This window comes from Trichosurus vulpecula, chromosome 4 (genome assembly GCF_011100635.1).
Source record: "Trichosurus vulpecula isolate mTriVul1 chromosome 4, mTriVul1.pri, whole genome shotgun sequence".
NCBI lineage: Eukaryota > Metazoa > Chordata > Mammalia > Diprotodontia > Phalangeridae > Trichosurus > Trichosurus vulpecula.
In genome coordinates, this window is record NC_050576.1 from 107,529,026 (window position 1) to 107,551,082 (window position 22,057).

Consider the following 22,057-nt stretch of genomic DNA (forward strand, 5'->3'; position numbering starts at 1 on the left):
GAAGGTGGCACCCTCCATGACAAATCTAACATTCATTTTGGGCAGTGGGTTGGGTGGGTGGGTGGGAATTACCTGATACAGTTCCCAGTCCTAATCAGGTCTCCACTGGCTCATGTCATTTTGGGCCAGGCCTTTGGCTGGAGTATTTCTATGCAAAAGCCCTCAGGGAGCCCATGGGACTGGAATGTCTGTTGTCTGAGCCAGAATTTGCAGTTCCTCCTTCCTTTCCACACACCCCCTTTTCAAGCCTCTCACTCCTTGGGTGGGAGCTCAGAAAACATTCTTCTGAGGCCAGAGAGTGTCTTTTCTCAAACTAGGTAGGAAGCAAGATGTGTCTCCCTAGTAGCCCTTCTCATATGCTTTATCAGGGCTCCAATCCCCATCCAGTCCTCATCCCACCTAGGAACTGGATCCAAGACCTGGCTGGACACATGCTAAGCTGCAGAAGAAAGCCTTACACCTCCTACAGGCAGAAAAGAAGAGGAGCCTGTAGAAAAGAGGAGAGTGGTGTGTGGAGACCACATAGGGGACAAAGGTGGGCTGTAGGGAAGAAGGGAAGAGCCAACATCATTTCTATAGAGATAGGAATCAAGGCCTGGAGCACAATAGCCTTTTCCAGTAATGTTCTTGAGAATTTCCACTCGAGAATGACCACTAGACACCGGGTCTCATGGATCCCTGTCACCCCCAACACTGGCTGCCCAGGACTCTTTCAACTATAGAAGATCCAAGGCTGACACTCAAAACCCTTTGTGATGTGCCCCTAGGTAACTGAAATCCAGATAATTAAAAAAAAAGTATCGGAGTCAAACCAGTATCTTCTTCACCTTTGCTGCCCACCCTGGAAAGGATCTTAGAGATCACCTTTTCTAGGGATTGTTAACCTGGGGTCCATGTATCCCATAGATTTCCAAAGGTCTGAAAACTTGGATGGAAAAAAGTGACATCTTTATTGTCATGAACTGAAATGAAACACACTTTGATTATTTGAAAATATTACTCTGAGAAGGGGTCCATGGGCTTCACCAGCCTGCCAAAAGATTCCATGACACAAAAAAAGCTTAAGAACCCCTGAGCTGGTCCAACTTTCCCATTTCACAGATGAAGAAATTGAGGAACAGAGGGTTAAATGACTTGACTAATACCTCATTGAGAGTAAGTGGTGGAGCATGGATTCTACCTGACTCCAGACTGAGTTGCATTTTCTACTGTAATGTGATTCCTTTTAGGGTGAACTCTAAAGAAATGGTCCAAATGGGTGTGTGTGTGTGTGTGTGTGTGTGTGTATGTGTGTTTGAGAGAGAGGATGGAAGGATTGAGTACAGGGGACAGACAAGAGTAGAGAGTTGATATGTTGATATTATCTCTTTCTCCATGGGAGCTCTGAGGAGTTTCTGGCAATCCTATCCACTGACCTTAGGGAAGGTCTGTGCTTGGCTCAAATAGAGAGAGCTTCCCTTAGGCCAATACCCTCTACACTTCCCTTCATTCCCCTAACGACCCAGTGATCCACAAAGAGCAGCTCCCAAATCAGGACCAACAGCACCAGTACTTGCAGGCCCCCCACCTGGTTGTCATGGAAACAGATTCAGATTTACTTAGGAGGGTAAAGTTAGGAGCTTCCTCCCTTCCCCTGACAGAGGCCAACATTCCACTTCCATCCATGTCTCATCATCTAAATTAGTTTAGCCTAAACCCCATTTCTTCTTCTCTCTAGACCCCAGGGTACCCCTCCCCCTGCCTTTGATCAGACTCAATCAGGCCATGGGGCTGGGCCAGGGCTGGGTCCCTGCTGGCTAGCAGCTCGGCAGAGAGGCTGGAGCCATAAGGGCACTTGGACCCCCCCCCCCCCCCGGGAGTACAAAGCAGGGTGCGGGGGGGAGGGGAAGGTGAGGCTGTGCCAGGGGAATGTTTCTACAGATTAGCACTGGCACGGGTGCAGAGAGCAGGGGCAGTGGTGGAAGGAGCATGCCTTCAGGAGGGAGCAAAACGCCAGGCCAAGTGGGAGGGAGGAGAACAACCCAGGGGAGCTGAGGGCAGCCCAAGAACAGGAGGCCCTTTTCCCTCCCTGCCCCCAGAATTCAGCCTCACTTAGGTTCTGGTCTCAATGTCATTGCTCCCTCCCAGGGTTGCTCTCTGTTCCTACTGACCCTCCACTTTGTGTGTCCCCTGGACAGAGCCAGGCCTTTGTTTCTCCAGTACATAACCAGAGGCAGAGCCCTCATCAGCAGGGACTGAGCTCTGGGTACTGGTCACTTTATTTCCTCTCACGTTAGTTCAGATTGTTTCATATTTGGGTTCCTAACTTCACAAGAGGGAGAAGAAGAGGGAAAGGGATGGAGAGAGAAGCAAACAAGAGAGGGAAGAAAGTATACGAGAGGTCCGGGAAGTGGGGATCCTAGGGTTAGAACAACAGAGGAAAGGATGTAATAGAAGTAGTTGTGTACAGAGGGTTAAGTGATAATGCCCACAAATGAAAATCTTCAGTAGGAAAATAAATTGATTATGAGCCTGATGCCCCAGGCCTGAAAGTTAGCAATGGGGTCTGGGAGAGGCATGTTCCATGGTAGTAGGACATGAGCAAAGAGATCTTGGGGATGAGGCTAAAGCTTCCTATATTCTTCCCCCTACCCCGCCTCCACCCCCATCACTGAACCCCTGCTTATGGACAAGTCTGGAGTTGAGGCAAGAAGGCGGGCTTCATGGATTAGTCCAAAAGTCTCCAGCAAAATAATGTGTATTCCCCCCCCACCCTGTCCTGAGACTGTCCACTTTGGAGGAGGGCTTATGCCAGGGCAGACAGTAGAGATCATCACCATCCTCTCACAGCTCATGTACAGCAGAATGAGGTTTGGGAACCTTCTCAGTATCTGCATTCTGGATCAATTCAAACAGAAATGTCACCTGGTTCTCATAGGCTTGGATGGAGATCCTTTCATTTAAGCCATGGACACTGGGAAACAGAAATGGGGAGAGGGGCTGTATTACTATAGTATCTGCTCTCACACAAGCAGTATAGAGCCCCCTTGAGGCTACCAGTCTCTGTCCCTGCAGGAGTAGGAGGGGGAACAGAAAGGAACAGTATACAAGTGATTATGATTACTTCTCAATGATTCCACTCCTAGTTTTTTCTTTTAAGTTTCAAGTTATATTTAGAAGACAAGTTCATTTGTAATATTAAAACTTTCCATCAAGGGAAACATTTTATGGTTACCTATCAGTATCACTGAAGACCATTTACAGTTTGTACTATTTAACCAATTATAGAAAAGTCACGTAAACAATATTGATCTGGTGTCCAATCCTTCACAAGTATGCAAATCGCAATCACTGGATTATCAACATTTCAAGCATAAACAATATAAAGTCAGTCATAGTAGGATGAGGCACTTTAGTCATGACCCCCAAAAGGTGGATAAGTATAAGAAGCCATAAGAAAAATAGTTTTTAAGATTCAACCCGTCCTACATTTCAGAAGTAATCCCACAGAACTTCAAAATGATCCTTGCTGTCCTGTCTCCCTCCCTGCAGATTGCTCTCCCGTGGGAAGACTCCCCTGCATTCCTTGGGGGCTAGATATATCCACCATGAAAATCCCTCTCCTCCTTCCAGAGATCCTCAAGCTATGAGGAAAATAAATAGTTTCGCAGAAAGTCCGGGGAAGACAAATATTCAAATGAAGTTGCATGTTCTGAGTATACACTGACTGATGGGAGATCTGCCAGGGGTATGCAGGGAGTCAGTGGGGTCTGTCATCCTGGGATTAATTTTCTGAATAACTTATAGGTAATTAACTGAGAGTTGACAATCATCTCTTAGAATTCATAAAATATTTTCTCCTAAGAACTCTCATGTCCTAGTGAAGTGGGAAAGAACAGAAAATTCTTCATTTTGGGGACATAGAGACTGAGATGCAGAGAGTTTATATAATCTACCTCTGAGTGGATTAAAACCAAGATTGATATTAGACCTCAAGAGTTTTGATTTTCTGGGCTCTTCCTACTCAACTTAGACTCTTACATGAGTAAGATGCTTTATTAGGACAAGGACCAGTTCTTATACATTTTTATATTCCCTACAGTGATTAACACATAGAAGGATCAGGAATTCTATGTAAAATGATTCACCTTTCTGAGTGTTGCTGACTTTAGGGTATCATAGATTTAGATCTGAAAGGAATGACTTACCTAAGGTTACCAGTGGCTAATCTGTGATTTGAACCCAGGCCTTCTTCCTCGAAATCCAGCATGTTCTTAACTTTCCCATAGTACTCAACAAATATTTGCTAAACGAATGCATCAGTAAACAATTTCTTTCCAAGAGAATTTAGGTGTCAATGCTAAAAAATGCTGGAACGGGGAAGACCCTGGCACAGAGGGCAGTTGGTTGGGTTTATCCAAGTTTCCAGTTTTCCTTTATAAGACTTTATGCTCTTTTATTCCATAAAGGGGGTGGGGAGGTTAAGAGAAATACTACCCATCATCCCACTGCCTCATCTTCTGCTCCACTCACCTCTTGAAGCTCTCTTCAGAGAGAGAGACAGGGTTAAATCGATAGAGGCCTGTGGAGATGTTAGCGTAGTGTCGGACATCAGTGTTGCCAATACAAATTCCTGGGGGAAGAGAGACAAAAAAGGCAGTCAGGCAGTGACCTACCATAGAGCTATGCCTAGAAATTCTTAGGAACCTGTGGCAGGGCCGGATTCCTTAGCCACTCTTCCATCCCCTATTTCCATGTTTCATACAATTTCTCTCCAAATAGGGGGCTGTGAATTTGTTTTTATATATATGTATGTACATATATAAGTGTGTGTATACACACAAATGTACATTATATATGTATATATATATTTATGCAGAGAGACAAAGAGAGAGAGAAACTATTTTAACATAATTGGTTTCCTTTGTAATCCTCTCTATTTTGCATTATATATTTAAAAACATAACTTCAAAAGGGTCTCTAGGTATCGCCAGCCTGTCAAGAAGATCTATTACCCCCAAAAAGCTTAATGGCTTCGGCTCTGCATTTGAGCCAAAGTACATGCTATGCTTTGTACCACCTTCCCCCTCTACTTCCTTCCCTCCTTCATCTTTATCCCACATTTCTACCTTGAACCTTTGCTCTTCGCTATGTCTAGACTCTACCCTTTGCAATTTCTCAGCTACTTCTTTTCCACCCTTTAAAGCCCAACTCAGATAGCACCTCTGTAAGGCTGTCTATTCTGATTCCCTAGGAGGTAATGACCTCTTTTTCCTCACAATTCACCTTGTCCACTTCTCTCTCTCTCCCTCTCTCTCTCTCTCTCCAGTCAACAATATTTTATTTTTTCCCCAACTGCATTTAAAGACAATTTTTAACATCCATTTAAAAATATTGAGTTCCAAATTCTCTTCCTCCCTTTCCCCTCCCTGAAATGACTGATACTGTTCATAAAATCACATCTCTCTTATGCACTTATCACCTACCATTTGCAAAACATGGTTCTCTCCAGCTACTATACTATAAGCTCTGTGAGGGCAGGGACCTTTTTTTATGTAAACTTTATATCTCTCTCAGGGCTAGGCATGGTGCTCTGTACATAGTAGATATTTAAGAAATATTTTGTTAAACAGAACTGGAGATTTTCCTTAAGATCATTAAAGTAAGGCACTAGCTGGCAAAGTGGATAGAGTGCTGGACCTGGAGTTGGGGAGACCTGAGTTCAAATCCAGCCTCAGTTGTATTACCCTGGGTAAGTCACTTAACCTCTGTTTACTTCAATTTTCTCATCTGTAAAATGTGGATAATAATAGCACCTCCTCCCAGGGTTGTTTTGAAAACCAAACTTGTAAAGTGCTTTGCAAACCTTAAAGTTTAGATATACCTTAAAGATATGGATATATATATATATATACACACACACACAAACACATATTTATATATATATGTCTGTCTGTGTGTATATATCTATATCTGTATATGAACTTTCAAAAAATAACCTTTGAAGTTATATAAATGTTATTATAAAGTAATGAACACAGTGTCCTATCCCCCAACCCCCAGCTCTGGAGCCTCATTCCTAGTCACAGCTGTTGGGGAAAAGCTAACTAGGCTTCATTCTCCCTCAATATTGGGGGAGGAGGGGAAGAAAGGAGAGTTTACAATCACTTGAATGGTTCAAATTTAGGACAAATCCACTTGCTATCTCAGCTGCAGTAGTTTGTGCAGACTTCCCCTCAAAAATCTCTCTCCAGACAACTCTTTTTGAGAATTTCAAACCTAGCTGCAAGGTTAACCTAGCTGTTAACCTTGGGGGGACTGAGGCTCAGGGTGAGCAAAGTGTGCTCCCTCATGGGAACAAAACTAGTTCTCCTTTCACCTCCAGGATGGCTGGTGGGATTTATTATTTCTGTCTCTTTCCTATTCTTTCCTGTTTGCTCTCTTTCTTCTACTCTGATAGAAGAAGACAGTTAACAGTTAAAAGATCCACCTGGGCCAGGGGAGGAAGGGAGGAAGGCAGTCAGCTGTTTCCAGTCATGAACAGCTGGAGTGAGGGTGAGGGGAAAGGGAAGTCAGATAGGAAACCCTTCCTGGCCACCTTTCCAAGTGCTTACCCCTTGTGAAGTCATTACCTGGGACAACAACAGAGACCTCTGGGAAGACATCTTTTATGGTCCTTCTGAGAAGCTGGTAGCCAAAGGCCTCATGGTCATAGGGGCTTAGGGGGAGGGGGTTAAAGGCATAGAGCACTTGATACTGGACTCGGTCATCAGCCAAAATATTCTGGATCATCTCTAGCACCTTTTGAAGGAAACATAATGGAATTAGGACTTCCACCCAAGCACCCTGGAATCCAAACAGTACTGGTCTTTTAGCTTCTGAAAGACTCAGTCAATCATTCAATCAGTAACCATTTACTGAAAAAAATTATGAAGTGCCAACTCTACCAGGCACTTTGTTAGACCCTGGTGACACGAAGACAAAAACTGAAATAGACTTTCCTCTAAAAGAGCTTACATTCTAACTGAATTGGAACCCTGGGAGGTAGTTATCAAAGATCAACCGAGATTACATTTCTGTGCATGACTCAGTAGGTGTCTACTATGTGGTAGGTACTGTGCTAAGGGGTAGGGATACAGAGAGGAAAAAGACAGTGTTTTCACTCAGTCTCATGGAGGGGACAACATGCAAACAATTATGTACAAACAAGATATATATATATATATATGTGTGTGTGTGTGTGTGTGTGTGTGTGTGTGTGTGTATGTGTGTGTGTGTGTGTGTGTGTGTATGATCAATTGGGGGAAGTTGCAGAAGGAAGACAGAGCATTAAGGAGGACTACAGTAGAAAGGCTTCTTGTAGGAGATAAGATTTGAACTGAGATTTGAAGGACACTAGGAAATCCAGGAGGCAGAGATGAGGAGCAAGAGAATTCCAGGTATGGGAGGGCAGCCAGTGAAAATACCCAGAATAGCACCAGTTGATTACTTCCAGGAGATGGAAAATTATTCGGTACTTATGGGTCATAAACTCAGCAAGAAGGGCTAGAACTTGGTGGGTTTAAGTGAGATGGAAGAAATAACTCCCTCATATAGCTACCACTAAGAGTAAGATCCATGCAGTTGAACAGATCAATTTTCAGAGCCCTGACTACATGACCACAAGGGAAGAAGGGAATGGGAACCCAGGAGTCTTAGAATTATGGAGTTGGAGGAGATCTTACAGGTCATCCAGCCCACCCCATAAGCAAACATGAATCATCTTTATAAGATCTCTCTTTTCTTGGGGGGGGAGGGAATAGTCAATCAGGGTTAAGTGACTTGCTCAGGGTCACACAGCTAGCATGTGTCTGAGGCTGGATTTGATCTCAGGTCTTCCTGACTCCAGGGCCATTGTTCTATCCACTGCATCACCTACCTGCCCTACCTTTATAAGATCTTTGACCCTAATTATTCAGCTTCTGCTTATAGATGTCCTGTAATGAGGAATTGCTATGTTCACACACAGTACCTGGACATCCCAGGTAACTTAACAACAATTTATTTAGCACTTACTATATGCCAAGCAACGTGCTAAGTGCTTCACAATTATCTTCATAACAATCCTGAGGTAGGTGCTAGTATTATCCCCATTTTACAGATAAGGAAACTGAGTGACCTATTCAGAGTCTCACAAGTTGGCAGGTATCTGAGGCTGGATTTAAACTCAGGTCTATCCTAATTTCAGGTCCTGGGCTCTATTTCCTGTGCCACCTTTGTTGCCCAATTGATCAAATAAGAAAACTTTTGTAAAGTGCTTAGCACAGTGCCTGTCACATAGTAGATGCTTAATAAATGCTTGTTCCTTGCCCTTTTCCATCCTTGATCCACAAATCTAGTCCCTTCTGCCTGGTAACTTGAAGAATGTTGGAGCCCTGTTACTGACACTCTCCCCCATTTCAGTATAGTAACTCTCCTTCTTCCTTAGCAGCTACTCTTGACCTCATCCTGAGCTAAGGAAAGATTGCTAGGTCACAGGGGGAAGCTTCGTTTTATGCAAGATGACTTGGATAGTCTCTTGGGTAAGTTTTAACATCCCTGTGCCTCAGTTTCCTTGCAGCTGCAAAATGAGGTGGAACCAGAAGACTTCTGAGGTCCTTTCATCTCTCTAAATCTACAATCCTCTCTGATCTTGACTACTGGGGTTCCAAGTGAGCACCTAACATTTAGGGGCAACGGGTTAGAAGTTGTTGAGGCAAATTTTGGCATGATGCAAGGAAAAACATCCTTTGAAGGACAAGAGGGTCCCTAATCACTGATGTGAGTGATTGTTATTGTTTTTCAGGCTGGACTTATTGGGGATGTTGTGGAGGGGATTCCTCTTCAGATGTAGGTTCGAGTAGATGATGCTTGAGGTCCTTTCCAATTTAAGCATTCTATGAATTCCAAGCAGTGTTATTTGCAGATGAAGGCAAACAGCTGTTTCTGATCCCTCCTGAGAGTAGGATGAGGACAGAGATGCTGGTGGAGTATGAAGGGGAGAGGAGAATTTGGATCAGACACCCAGAAAGACTTCCAATGGTTTTGAACTTTGGGCTAGATGACTGAAAGTGATGGTGCCTTTCTGTTTTTTGGGAGGGAAAAAGGAGGGAGAGGAGAGACTCTCACCTCTCTGGACTGGAGGGGGTGGTGGTGGTGTTGTCTCACCTTGAGGAAGGGAGATGGACATGATGAACTCTGAAGGATCTGTCATATTAGTGATTAAAGTCTCACACCGTTTCCCCTCCCTGGGGACCCCTGCTTCCTGTTTGTAACCAGCTACATATAGAACCAGGAAAATGATCTCAACAGTCAAGTCAGAGACTGGGAGGGGAGGGGGGGACTTAGACTAAGCAGATTTTCTTTGCTTCCTCTCCCTGTAACTATACAACTTGGTCTGGGGTTATCAGAGCTTGCAGCCCAAATCAGTCATGCTCTAAGGTGAATGTGATGAGAGAAAGCTTTTAAGATCTGGTCTCAGGAAGTCTCAGAGAAGTTAGGTCTGATGGGATCCCACTGGAACTATTTGGGGTGGACCGGGGAGATGGTTTGGGGTGATCAATATCTCACTCATCCTTTTAGGGGCTGTACTGGGACTGGTACATTTTCTTTATGGGTATGTTCCTGACCTAAGACTGTCTCTGAGAAGGGCTGGGAGTCATGCAGATGGCTTGGATTCTTTCTAGTGAGAAAGAATCTAAAAACATTACCCCATTAACTTTCCCTGTAGAAGGTAGATGTCATGCCCAATTCCTGTAGTGAGCACGATTAGTAGCTGGGTCCAGGGAGGTGTTCTTATTGAATCCAAGCCCAGTTGCCTCTTTTCTCTAGTCTCGTATCCTCAAGGACCATCAGTCTAGACCTTGGAGGTCATCTAGTCCAATGCATTCATAAAACTTAGAGATGAAGTGACATAAGGTAGCGAGCAGCCAGGAGTGCAGCCCAGATGTGTTGGCTCCCGATCGATCACTTTGCTGTGCTGCAACTTTTCAGCTCCTTCCTTTCAGTCCAGCTTCTCCTTAGCACCAATGGGACCTTGGACTTCGAAACCCAGTAGAGCAATCCAGGTAAATGAAGGGCCTTGTGCTCTTCCTCTCCAGAACTGCTCTAGCTCTTCTAGAGTGCAGGATAGAAGCCATGTAGCTTTATATTTGTCTCTAATCACACTATCCATGACATAATCTCCTTCCCCTGAACAGAGGACAAGGAAAAAAGGAATGGACTGGGATGCAGGAGCCTTGCATTCTAGCTGCCATTCTTCCCTTCTCACACTAACTTGCTGTGTGAGAATCAGGGGGATACAGTGCAAAGAGTCTTATGTTTCAAGTCTGGGAGACCGAGGATAAATCTGGACTCCGCTACTGACTAGTTGTGTGACCTTGGGTAAGACAGTTTATCTCTCTAGGCCTTAATTTTCTCATGAGTAAAATGAAGGAGTTGGAACAGAGGATTTTGGAAGTACCTCCAAGTTCCAAATCTATGAACCCATGATAGATAGACAAGTCACATTCCCTTTCTGGACCTTGGAAATCTGTAAAATAGAGGGTTTAGAGAAGTTGGTTTCTTAGGTCTTTTCCAAACCTGAATCTGTGATTCTATCCTATAAGCTCCTTGAAGGCAAGGATAACATCTTATAGAATCTTGAGACTTGGGAAGGACATTATAGATCCTCTAGGCCCTTTTCCCACCTCATGAAAGAATTTCCTCTCAGATAGATGTGTCAAATTCAAGCCAATAAAATCCTGAACTGGATTAAAATTATCACTCAAAAATTTTTAACAAAATGAATAAAAATACATAGATAGGAGCAGTGAGGCAGTGCAGTGGATAGGGTACTAGCCCTGGATTCTGGAGGACCTGAGTTCAAATGTTGACTTAGACTCTTACCAGCTGTAGGACCCTGGGCAAGTAAATGAAGCCCAATTGCCTCCAAAAAAAAATACAACATTAGATAATGTTAATTTATGGTTTTCTAAGTGAATATGTGGCCAGCAGGGATCCAGATTCTACTTGAGTTTGACACTTGTTCTACAACATCATCGACGGGTCATCTGGTCTTTGTATGCTTCCAGAGATGGGGTGGTGTTCACCCTCTCAAAAGAAGGCTCATTCCATTTTCTGAATAGCTCTAATAGAAAATTCTTCCATATTTTGAGACGAAGTCGGCTTCCCAGTAGCCTCCAGTGGTACCTTTTTTGCACACCCCATCTCTTGTGCACACATAACAGGAGATGAATGCATAATGCTTACTGAGTCATCTTGTATAAGAAACGTCTCTTAGCCTTAGATTCCTCATCCAGGAAATGAGGGGGCTTATGATCTCCAAAGTTCCTTCCTGCTTACAGAATCTGTGAGTATGCAGCAGTTCTTTTTGTGGTGGCCAAGAACTGGAAACTGAGGGAATCAATTAGGGAATGGCTGAACAAGTTGTGGTATATGAATGTAATGGAATACAAATGTGCTATAAGAAATGATGAGCAGGAGGACTTCAGAAAAACCTGGAAAAACTCGTATGAACTAATGCTGAGTGAAGTGAGCAGAACCAGGAGAACATTGTACACAGTAACAGCCACAGTGTGCAATGACTGACTTTGATAGACTTAGCTTTTCTCAGCAATGCAAGGATCGAAGGCAATTCCAAGAAACTCATGATGGAAAATGCCATCCACATCCCGAAAAAGAAATATGGAGTCTGAATGCAGATCGAAGCAGACTATTTTCTTTTTTTGTTTTGTTTAGTATTATGTTTTTCTTTCTCATGGTTACTCCCTTTCATCTAATTCTTCTATACAACGTGATTAATGGGAAAATATGTTTAATAGGAATGTTCGTGTAGAGCCTATATTGCATGCAGCCTTGGGGAGGAGGAGGAGAAAATTTAACACTTATGGAAGTGAATGTAGAAAGCTAAAAATAAATGAATTAACTTTAAAAAAAGGATCTATGACTATGCACAGTCCAAGATAAAGCTGAAATGCAGGGATTCAATGGCATGGGCAATAATAGGGAGCTATTGTAGATTCTTGTGCAATCATATTATGAATGATTGTTTGGGATGATTCTATCCGCCATGGATTTCCTTTGTTGCTACATTTATGTTACTGTTGTTTGTCCTTCATTTTCAAAGAGAACCAATGACATCATAGGTGAAATCTTGACTCCTGCATGAATTGGATTTAAGTGAGGCAGAGTTGCAGAAAGTCGTCAGTCTCATTCTCTCTTCTAGAGTCATCGAAGTCCAGTGTCAGGACAAAGTCAAGATGGCTGGTAATGGCCCAGGTTGCATTGGATGACCTTGGTGTCTTTGATGTCTAACTAAGCTCCAACCACTCTACAATGTCTACTTCAAGTGCCTTCATGGCCATTGGAACAAATTGTTCTCATCTGCCCGTTCTACCTGGAGAAGTCTTCACAAGCATTTATGTACTGTTGAAAACTTGTGAAGTGCTGTACCTGTGTCATCACATTAAGTCCTCACAACAACACTTCGAGGCAGGTGCTTTACCGATGAGAAAACTGAAATAACTAGTAAATGTCTGAGGCAGGATTTGAACTCAGGTGTTCCTGACGCCAAGTCCAATGCCCTCTCCACTGTGCCACCTAATTGCCCAATTTTGTAATGCCAATTCTCAAACACTTATACGGGAGTGCTTTATATGGTGGTGCTGGTTTGGGAAAAGAAGGTGACTAACCATTGAGCTTCAGCATTGCCGAGGGCTTTTCAGACAATGAGGGCTTTCCACAGATACCTGTGTGTGTGTGTGGTGTGTGTGGGGTGTGTGTGTGTGTGTGTGTGTGCTGGGGGCGTGGGGGTGAGGATTCCAGAGAGTTTCATCTAGACGAGCTTAGGAAGGAAGGCCCCTGTGGCCTAGGCACGGAGGAGAGGGAAGAGAGCCAAATCCAGGTTGATATTTCCATGGTCATGAGGGAAAGGTCCCAGCTGGGTGGAAAACATGCCCTTGGAAAGGGCAGGAATGGTGCTGGGGTGGGAGAGAATGAGTGGAAAGAACCTAAATTTGGGGAATGCTGGGATTTCCTGAGATAATGGCTCCCCCTTAGGGAGAAGTCAGGAGACTGGGGTCCCTGCTCCAGCTAGACTGCTCTCCAGTGCGTGACTCTGGGCAAAAGGCTGAACCTGTTTCCCCATTTGTACCAAGGGGATAATCAGCTCTGCTATGTAGTGAGGCCAAAACAAACAAACAAACAAACAAACAAACAAACATCAGATGGGAAAATGCCTTAAACTGTTGGAATGTGAGACCCTTGAGGGCAGCTGCTGTGGTTTTGTGCCTTTCTTTGTATCACCAGCACTTAATAACCACATATTAGATGCTCAATAATTTATTTATTTTTTTGCCTGACTTAGGAGGAAGGATGCTGGAGAAATTCACATGGATCTAAAAATACTCTTTACCTTTTCCTCTCATTTGATTGTGCATTTATATTTGAGTGGAGTTAGTATTGCTACTATTTCTATTGTTACTAATAGTTATTATATATAATAGGAGTTAGTATAGTATGTAGGCCATCTACACAGTGTTTCATGTGCATTTATATTTGATAGGAGTTACTATTACTACAATTTCTATTGTTACTTAATAGTTATTATATGTAGTAGTCGTTAGTCTATATAGAGTGTATACAAATTATAGTGTTACATGTATTACATATATGTCCATACCTGTGCACATGCATCATACACATTTATACATTAGAAAACTATTATATACATACTATAACACTATAAACACATGATATACACATGTATGTATATACACACGTATGCATGGGTTTGTTCTTTAGTTACTTGAGTCATGTCTAACTCTTCACGTGTGTGTATATACACACAGACAATACACACACACATATACACGTACACACAATAACATATGTGTATGTATATGTATGTCTGTGTATGTATGTATAGTATATTCCCAGGCTGTCTCTCCCTCTGGGGGCAGGGGTGTTTTTTTTGTCTTTCATTGTAGGCACTTATTAAATGCTTGTTGACTGCCGTGGTTTTGGAGAGTTGTCTAGAAGCACTGAGAGGTTAAGTGCCCTTGCTAGGGATACACAGCTAGTTATATGACAGAAGTAGGACTTGAATGCAAGTCTTCCTGACTCCACGTCTACTGTGCTGTGCTGCCTCTCTATCCAGGCTAGTACCTGGGCTTAAATACCTGAGGAGCTCTGGTTCACTTTGGCTAAAAACAAAAGTTTTTATTTGTATGCCTAACTTTAAAATGTCTCACTTCTAATATAGTGTTTAATTCTGTTTAGTCATTTCAGTCATGTCAGACTCTTTGTGACCCCATTTGGAGTTTTCTTGTCAAAGATGTCAGAGTGGTTTGCCATTTCCTTCTCCAGCTCATTTTACAGATGAGGAAACTGAGCCAAACAGGATTAAATGACTTGTCCAGGGTCACACAGCTAGTACGTGTCTGAGGCTGGATTTGAACTTGGGTGCTCCTGACTCTAGGGCCAGCGTTTTGTCCACAGCACCACATAGGTCCCCATTAGTTTTAATAGTAGTTACTTAAACTAGAATTCTAATACATAATATAATAATAGTATTATATCATTTTTTACAAAGTTAGCCTACACTTCCCCTGGCTCCACTTCTTCCCGGACTTGACTCTTAACCTTCTGTCATCTGATTTCTGAATGCACCATCCAATTGAAACTACCCTGTACAAGACAACCAATGATCTCATAATTGCCTAATCCAATGACCTTTTCTCAGTCCTCATCTAGCTTGACCTTTCTACATTTTTAATCTCTCTTCCTTCTTGATACCATAACCTTGCTTGGCTCCTGTGACTGGGCTTTTCACTGGTTCTCCTGATCTTGAACACCTTTGCTGGTTTACCAGTGCCTTAACTTGGCTCTCTCCCTTCAGGTGTGAGACATCCTGTGAACCTTTGTCTTTGACCTTCTCCTCTTCCTACACTATCTTCTTTTGTAAGATCATCAGCTTTAATGATTACCTCTATGCAGATGACTCTCATATCTATATATCCAGCTTCAAATTCTCCCATAGGCACAGATAATCTCCTGCCTCAAATTATATTTAGCTTTAGAATGTGTTATAATAAGATGTTTGTTATTATGTTGCCTTTTTTTTAGCAGCAGCAGCAGAATTTTCTTTTCTTCTGAACATGGTCTTCCTCAGGGTGATATTAAAACAAGACCTTATTGTTGAATGAGGAATGAAGGCTGTATTGTTTGGGTCCGTATAGCCCTACTCCAGGGAGAGGTGGCCCAAGAAGACTCATGGACGTCAATGGGGAAGCTGACTTAATATTTGCCTGGCTAATCAAGGCTGACTCAAAAATCTTAGAGCTAGAAGGGATGTTGGAAGCCATCTAAGTGAACATTTTCCTTTTGCAGATAAGAAAACTAAGGTTCAGAGAAAAATGACCTTTACTAGTTAAACCCACATTGGGAAAACTGACAGTACTAGACGAGAGTCCTAAATGTATCTGAGCAAAATCACATAACAAGTCATATTTCTATAATGTTTTAAGGAAGGGGTGGGGAACCTGAAGCCTCGAGGCCACATGTGGCCCTCTAGGTCCTCGGGTGCAGCCTTTTGACTGAGTTCAACTTTTACAGAACAAATCCCCTTAATAAAGGATTTGTTCTGTGAAGTTTGGATTCAGAGGGCTGCACTTAAGGACCTAGAGAGCCACAGGTGGCCTTGAGGCCAAAGGTCCCCCACCCCTGTTTTAAGGCTTATAAAGTTCTTTCCTCACAAAAATCTTATAAAGTCATAAATGAGAGTATTACCCCTATTTTATAGATTGAAAAAATTGTAGCTTAAAAAAGGAATCCCAGGATCATGGAGTTTAGAGCTGGAAAGGACTCTAGAGGTCATCCAGTACCACCCCCTATTTTTACTGATGAGGAAAACGAGACCCAGAAATGAGAACTGAAGCGTTGAGACTCCAATTCAAGCCTGCTCATTGTTCCATGTTCTTTCTACCATACTACCCTGAGTCTCTTATCCTCATGAGAGTTAAGTCCTGCTTATTAAGGACATAAGGGGAGCACTGAAACTGCGTCATCCCATAGCTCTTGAAAAAGGTTCATTTGGAGGACCTGTTGGAACCACCTTATTTCTGAGTAAACAAGCCCTGAGATGAGAGTGACAAACTCTGGGTCATGAGCGTCATACACCTTTGCTACTCCCCCCCAAAACTTCTGGATCATACCTCAGAGATGGTCTGGCCAGGATGGATCCGAAGATTGACTATTGCCTGGGCGGTCGGGGGGATGACGTTTATCTGAGGAGAAAAAAAACGACACATTTACATTACATGTACTACAGTTTGAACCAGCTCTAGATCCCTATATACCCAGACAGGCTCCCTTTACCCAGCTTCACAAAGAATGACTGTTGAGAAGCCAGAGAGTATCTAGGTAATGGAAATCTCCCATTAGTCAATGTTCTGGAAAAATCAAGTTATAGAAAGCAGAGGATGTTAAATTTTATGCTTTCTTTTTGGAGGGGGAAAGGCAGGGCAATTGGTGTTAAGTGACTTGCCCAAGGTCACACAGCTAATAACTGTGTCAAGTGTCTGAGGCTATATTTGAACTCAAGTCCTCCTGACTCCAGGGCCAGTGCTCTACTCACTGCATCACCTAGGTGCCCCAAATTTTATGCTTTGGTTCTGTTTTTCTTTTCATCTTGGGCCTTGGGTAAGAGAGTTGCTGAGCAAGGGGACACATGCTCATTCTCAGGGCTAGAGACAGAACTCAGTGTGAAGTCTATGAAACTGGTGTCAATCCCTTCCTTTCTCTGGGCCTTGGTTTCTGCTTCTATCTAATGGGGAGGTCAGACAGATGGTGTCCAAGGTTACTTTCCAACCCTGTGATTCTGATTCCTGCCTCATAGCTCTATTTCCAAATCTCCTCTGGGTCTCCAATGAAATTACTGAGAAAGTCTCTAGCCATGGAGTTTCTTCCATCTAGATGCATCATTGACTGAAAGGCCTTTACAGGTCACTTGGGCCAACCCCTTATTTTATATAAACAAGAAATTGAGAGGGATGGGAAGTGACTTATCCAAGGTCACAGAATGACTTAGAGACAGACATAGAACACATATCCCTTGACCCCTAATGGATGGTTCTTTCATGAAATCATCACCTGGGGAAGGTGGAGTAAACCAGGGATCCAACCTCATTTTACAGGCAGAAACTGAGACCCAGAGAGAAGTGACTTGTACAAGGTTGCTGGACTAGCCAGTGACAGAGTGAAGAATTGTATCAAGTCTCAGGTCCCTGAGTCTTGGGCTCTTTCCAACTGATTCATTTGTTTACTCGTATCAGACTCTTTGTGACCGTTTTTGGGTTTTCTCAGCAAAGATATTGGAGTGATTTGCTACTTCCTTATCCAGCTCATTCTGCAGATGAGGAAACTGAGGGAAACAGGGTTAAGTGACCTGTCCAGGGTCACATAGCTAGGAAGTGTCTGCAGGCCAGATTTGAATTCACGTCTTCCTGACTCCAAGCCCAGTGCGCTATCTACTGCACTGCCTAGCTGTCCTGGGCTCTTTCCATTTCACCTCAAGGAGACTCTGGGTATTTCAGAGGAATTCCATTTCAAGAACACCTTAGATAAAATGCCAACATGTTTCCTAGAAGTGGGTAATACCCATTGGCATGTTGACACATCAGCATGCCTTAGTTTATTATATCAATCAATGTCATATGGGGGAACGGGACATGGGTCCAGTGGATGGGGAATGGGGATGTGGATGGGGATGTGTGGATGGGGAAAAAAGATAAGAAAGTCTGGAGCTTTATCGAAGGCTGGGGGTGGGGAGGGAATGAGGTGATCTGTGGCCTGATTTTATAGATGTCTACGAACCACAAACTAATAGAGCCACCTGCATAGACTAATTCTACTTGGCACAAGAGAAATGAACCATGGCTTGTAATGGGTGGAAGCTATAAGCAAGTCATTTTCAGTTCTATATAAAGGAGTTCCTCACATTTTTAGGTGTCTAGAGACTGAATGGAGGTAGTGAGCAGCCTATCACTGGAGATGTTTAAGCAGAGTTGGATGCCCACTAGTCAGATATGGTGTGGAGGTGGGGGATGGGGCTAGATGGCTTCTGAGATAACCTCTGATTCCGAGAGTCAAGGTGCTTCTGGTATAGTATAAAGTACGCTGCATAACGAGAGTGTTGATGTAATAATGGTAATGATGGAAATGATAATAACTAGCACTTATAGAGTACTTTAAGTTTTATATCCACTTCCATTATTAACATCTATTAACTCATTTGATCCTCAAAACAACTCTAGGAGGTAGGTGCTATTATTATCCCCTTTTACAGATTAGGAAACTGAGGTAGGTAGAAGTTAAGTGACTTGCCCAGGGTCACACAGCTAGTAAGTGACTAAAGTCAAACTGTACTTCACTGAAATCCAATTCACATGAAAGTCAAGACATCACCCCTTGATGTCGTTGGTCCTCTTCGAGAACAAAGAACATACACCAAGGTCATACTGGAAGTCAGGTCTTCCTAACTACAGGCCTAGGGCTCTATCCACTGTACCACTGAGTGGTCAAGGTGTAGAAAGGGCCAAAGAGTCTGGTTTCACATCCCAGGTCTGCCACTTAACCTGTGGGAAATTTGGGAAAAATTATTTAACCAAATCAAGTCATAGTTGCCCTATCTTAAAATAAAGAGATTCGGCTAGATCATCTCTAAGGCCCCTTCCAGCTCTCAAATTTGGTTTTTCTAAGTCTGAATGTATGAGAGGAGAGGCCATTTCCCATTCTACAATTCTCCCCTGGTGATGCTTGTGTCAGAGGGAGGATGCTGATGGCCTTTTGTGAGGATTGCTTAATTTGGTTCTGAAGAGACTGCTTTCCCTCCAGCAGGCCAAGGGCATTAAAATGACCTGTTCTTTGGAAATTCAGGTGCTGTTTCTATTCTGGCCACTGAGCAGCACCCTTGGTTCGCTGAATGACTGCTGTCTCTGTGCCTGGAACTCTTTTGAAAGGAAGCAGTCAGCACTGCTGTCCTGCTTTTGAGATTGCCTAGCAGAGCAGGTCTGAAGTCCCTTCCTGGCTGGACTTCACTTGGTCCCTGGGATCTCTGCATGAGCTGTCTCCATTGTGAGGAGGAAGCTATCATTTCCAGGTTTAAAACCTGCCCATTCCCTTCCATGACAGGAAATCTTGGAACTGAGGGCAAGATGCCCATCATTCATGAGCCAGGGAGGCCAGTTCAGAATGGGGGCATGGGGTGAGGCTGGGAGGAAAGAGAGGACCTGGAAATGTTATTCACAGAATTTAGAGGTGACTTTCCCAAGTCATGTAGCAAGTTTGTGGCAGAGCTAAGTTTCTTACCTCCCAGCCTATGTATGCCCATTTCACAATTCCACTGTATTCTGGAGGCAGGGAATGACCCCCAAACTGTCTGCATTGTGTAGTGGGAAAAGGCCTGGAATGGACCTGAGAAAGGTAGATTCTCAACCTCCATCTGTCACTGAACTAGATGAATTACTCTGGGCAAGTCACTGAAATCAGGCGAATTCCTTCCTCTGTCAAATGCTTGTCCATTGTTTACATTGTTACATTGTCCATGTAACAAATAAATAATAAATAAATAAACCAAGCAAATGAATGAATGAATAAATGGAATAAAAAACAAATAAACAAAATGGGACTGCCAGTTTCACCAAGCTGATGTGGCTTACGGGCAGGCTCACTGAATTAGAATAGGAAGGAGACTTATAGCTGGATGTGGGGGTGTTTGAAGGGTCTAAAACCAAAGGTATTTTTATTTTGGGGAAGTATCACAGGCAGATTATTCTGCTTTGTAAATAGCTTGGGGTTGGACAATACACTTTGCCAAAGAGGATGCTGAAAACTGAATTCCCTTCCAAAGCAGACAGTTGACTTTGTCCTAGGTCAGTAACTCACATCCAAGGCACATTTATCTGTATGGACAAAGTGAGTAGTTAGAGCCATGCTGAATCACATTCTAGGAACACAGGGTGGGTTAACACTTCCAGAGGCACTGGAGGTGTGCCAATGGATTAAGCCAAGAGGATATGGGAATGGTGTTGATCCTATTCTATATTTGTCTGAAGTGTGCCATAGAAGGGAAAGGGACCTGTGTGGGACCAAGGAGAGAATTTCTTCAGTCTCCCAGATGGGGAGTAAAGCATCAGGAACTTCCTGGGGGTGTTACCTTGATCCCTGCATTGAACATGGTGACTGCCGCAGTGGTTCGGAGCATCGCATTAGTGATGGGACTTTTTTCAAGTACTCTGAAATAGGAAGGATTGAGGTCAGACCTGAGGAAGAACAGCCCAACAGGGAAAAGGAATAAATCCTCTGAACCAGGGAAATCTTAAAGGGCTAATATCCATATGGGCTATAGGCAATGCCCTTTTGGAAGGAGGGAGCTGGTAATATGGGGCTGTTTGGACAGGGCCTGATTAAATAAGCACAGCAGGCTGGGGTAAGAGGACAAGAACTCTTTACCTGCTCACAATGGGTCCAAATATCCACAGGTTGGTCAGGATTACATTCAGTGGGAAGCCAAACTAAGAGGGGAAAGAGCCAGGTTAGCCGAATTTCCAAAGCCCAGGGCAAAGGGGTTGGCACATGAGGGTCAGTGTGTCTGAGGTCAGGATCTCCCAGTAATCTAGGTCTATACTAACAATGCATATTGGGGCCCCTGTGATCAGGACCTGGCTGGGCTTTGTTGGCTCTGTGAACACTGGGAAATAATAAGTGTGAGGCTGTGATTACCCATCTGGGTTTGTCTGTCTGGTTAATGGACATGGTCAGACCAACCTCCCAAGGGGCACAGAGTAAGCTTGCATTGTTGAGTGCAGAGAAGGAATACCTTCCACCTGAGGGTTGTGGATCAACCCAACATTATGGTATTGGTGTGGGAGGTGGGGTCGGTAGTGGGTCCCCTCAGCCATGGCTTAGTCCTAGGCAAAGATGAAGGGAGGACAGAGGATTCTGGAGCCTCAGATGATCTAGCCATTCTTTCCTCAGCAGAGAGTTCCTCCCCCTCCCCTATTTCCTACGACCTCCCCAGACCCATACCTGTCCTGCAAGCTGCTCTAACATACTCTTCTCAGTCCCATATCCAAACATATTAGGCATTGGTGTTTGTTCCAGCCTGAAAAAGACATCAGAGTGACAATGTGGGGACATGGAGAGAGTATTGGACTGGAAGTCAGGAACACTTCTCCATTCTTGCCTCAGACAGTATCTGTGTGACCATGGAGAAGTTACTTACCTGCTCTCAGCCTCAGTTTTCTTACCTATAGAATGGAGATAATAGTGCCTACTCACAGGAGTGATTGGGGGATCAAATGAGGTAATGTCCTTGAATACTTGGATATAGTACAAGAATAAAAACAGAAAAAAGTCTTGCATAGCAAACAGCTTCCACTACCAAAGTTCCTTCGGTACTGATGTTACACTTGCCTCTTCATTTACTTTTGTTCTTTCTTTCTTATCCCTTTAATTTGGTGTCTGATCATCTGCTTTGTGTAACCCGATCCACCTGACCCTGTCTACCTGGCTTGCTCTGATTGAACCCATGCGTGACCCCAAATGGACAGATCATTCCATTCTCAATTTCTGTCTATGTAGGAATCTCTGCTATCACCTGGCATGACTTCCAGCACAGTCTGAAATGGGGAAAGCCTGTGCTTCCAGAGTAACCCCTTGCTGAGAGTTCAAGGCAGAGCAGGACCACTCACCGGCTGACGGCTGCTGCGAGGATGCCAATGCTTGTCTCCTTTGGTGGGGCCGATGAATGGCCTGGAGCAGATTCTACCTGTAACCTGAGGTTCATGCCACCTTTCTCTGACACTGAAATCCTGGCAGGACAGAATCAAATTCAGTAAACACTTATTAAATGCCAGCTATGTGTAGGGCACTGTGCTGGCCCTGGGGAACTATAAATTTTCAGATAGAAACCTCAACGTTGAGGAGTTTGCAGTTTAGTAGGTGGATATGACCTATGCATAAATAAGTACAATGACAAAATAACATATAAACTAGAGGT

The 22,057-nt window shown here is 43.5% G+C and overlaps 1 protein-coding gene across 1 annotated transcript in view; it reads right to left on the minus strand.

Moving 5' to 3' along the window:
- Positions 1-2,185: 2,185 nt before the first annotated feature.
- The window catches only part of LOC118846422 (N-fatty-acyl-amino acid synthase/hydrolase PM20D1-like), a 42,661-nt gene continuing 22,789 nt past the window's right edge, over positions 2,186-22,057 (minus strand). Inside the window, exons 6-13 of the mRNA XM_036754945.1 lie at positions 21,750-21,869; positions 21,085-21,160; positions 20,509-20,570; positions 20,213-20,291; positions 16,212-16,283; positions 6,612-6,780; positions 4,513-4,612; positions 2,186-2,953 (exon numbers count right to left, since the gene is read on the minus strand). Coding sequence (XP_036610840.1) covers positions 2,824-2,953; positions 4,513-4,612; positions 6,612-6,780; positions 16,212-16,283; positions 20,213-20,291; positions 20,509-20,570; positions 21,085-21,160; positions 21,750-21,869 — 808 coding nt within the window. The 3' untranslated portion in view covers positions 2,186-2,823. The remainder of the gene's footprint in view (positions 2,954-4,512; positions 4,613-6,611; positions 6,781-16,211; positions 16,284-20,212; positions 20,292-20,508; positions 20,571-21,084; positions 21,161-21,749; positions 21,870-22,057) is intronic.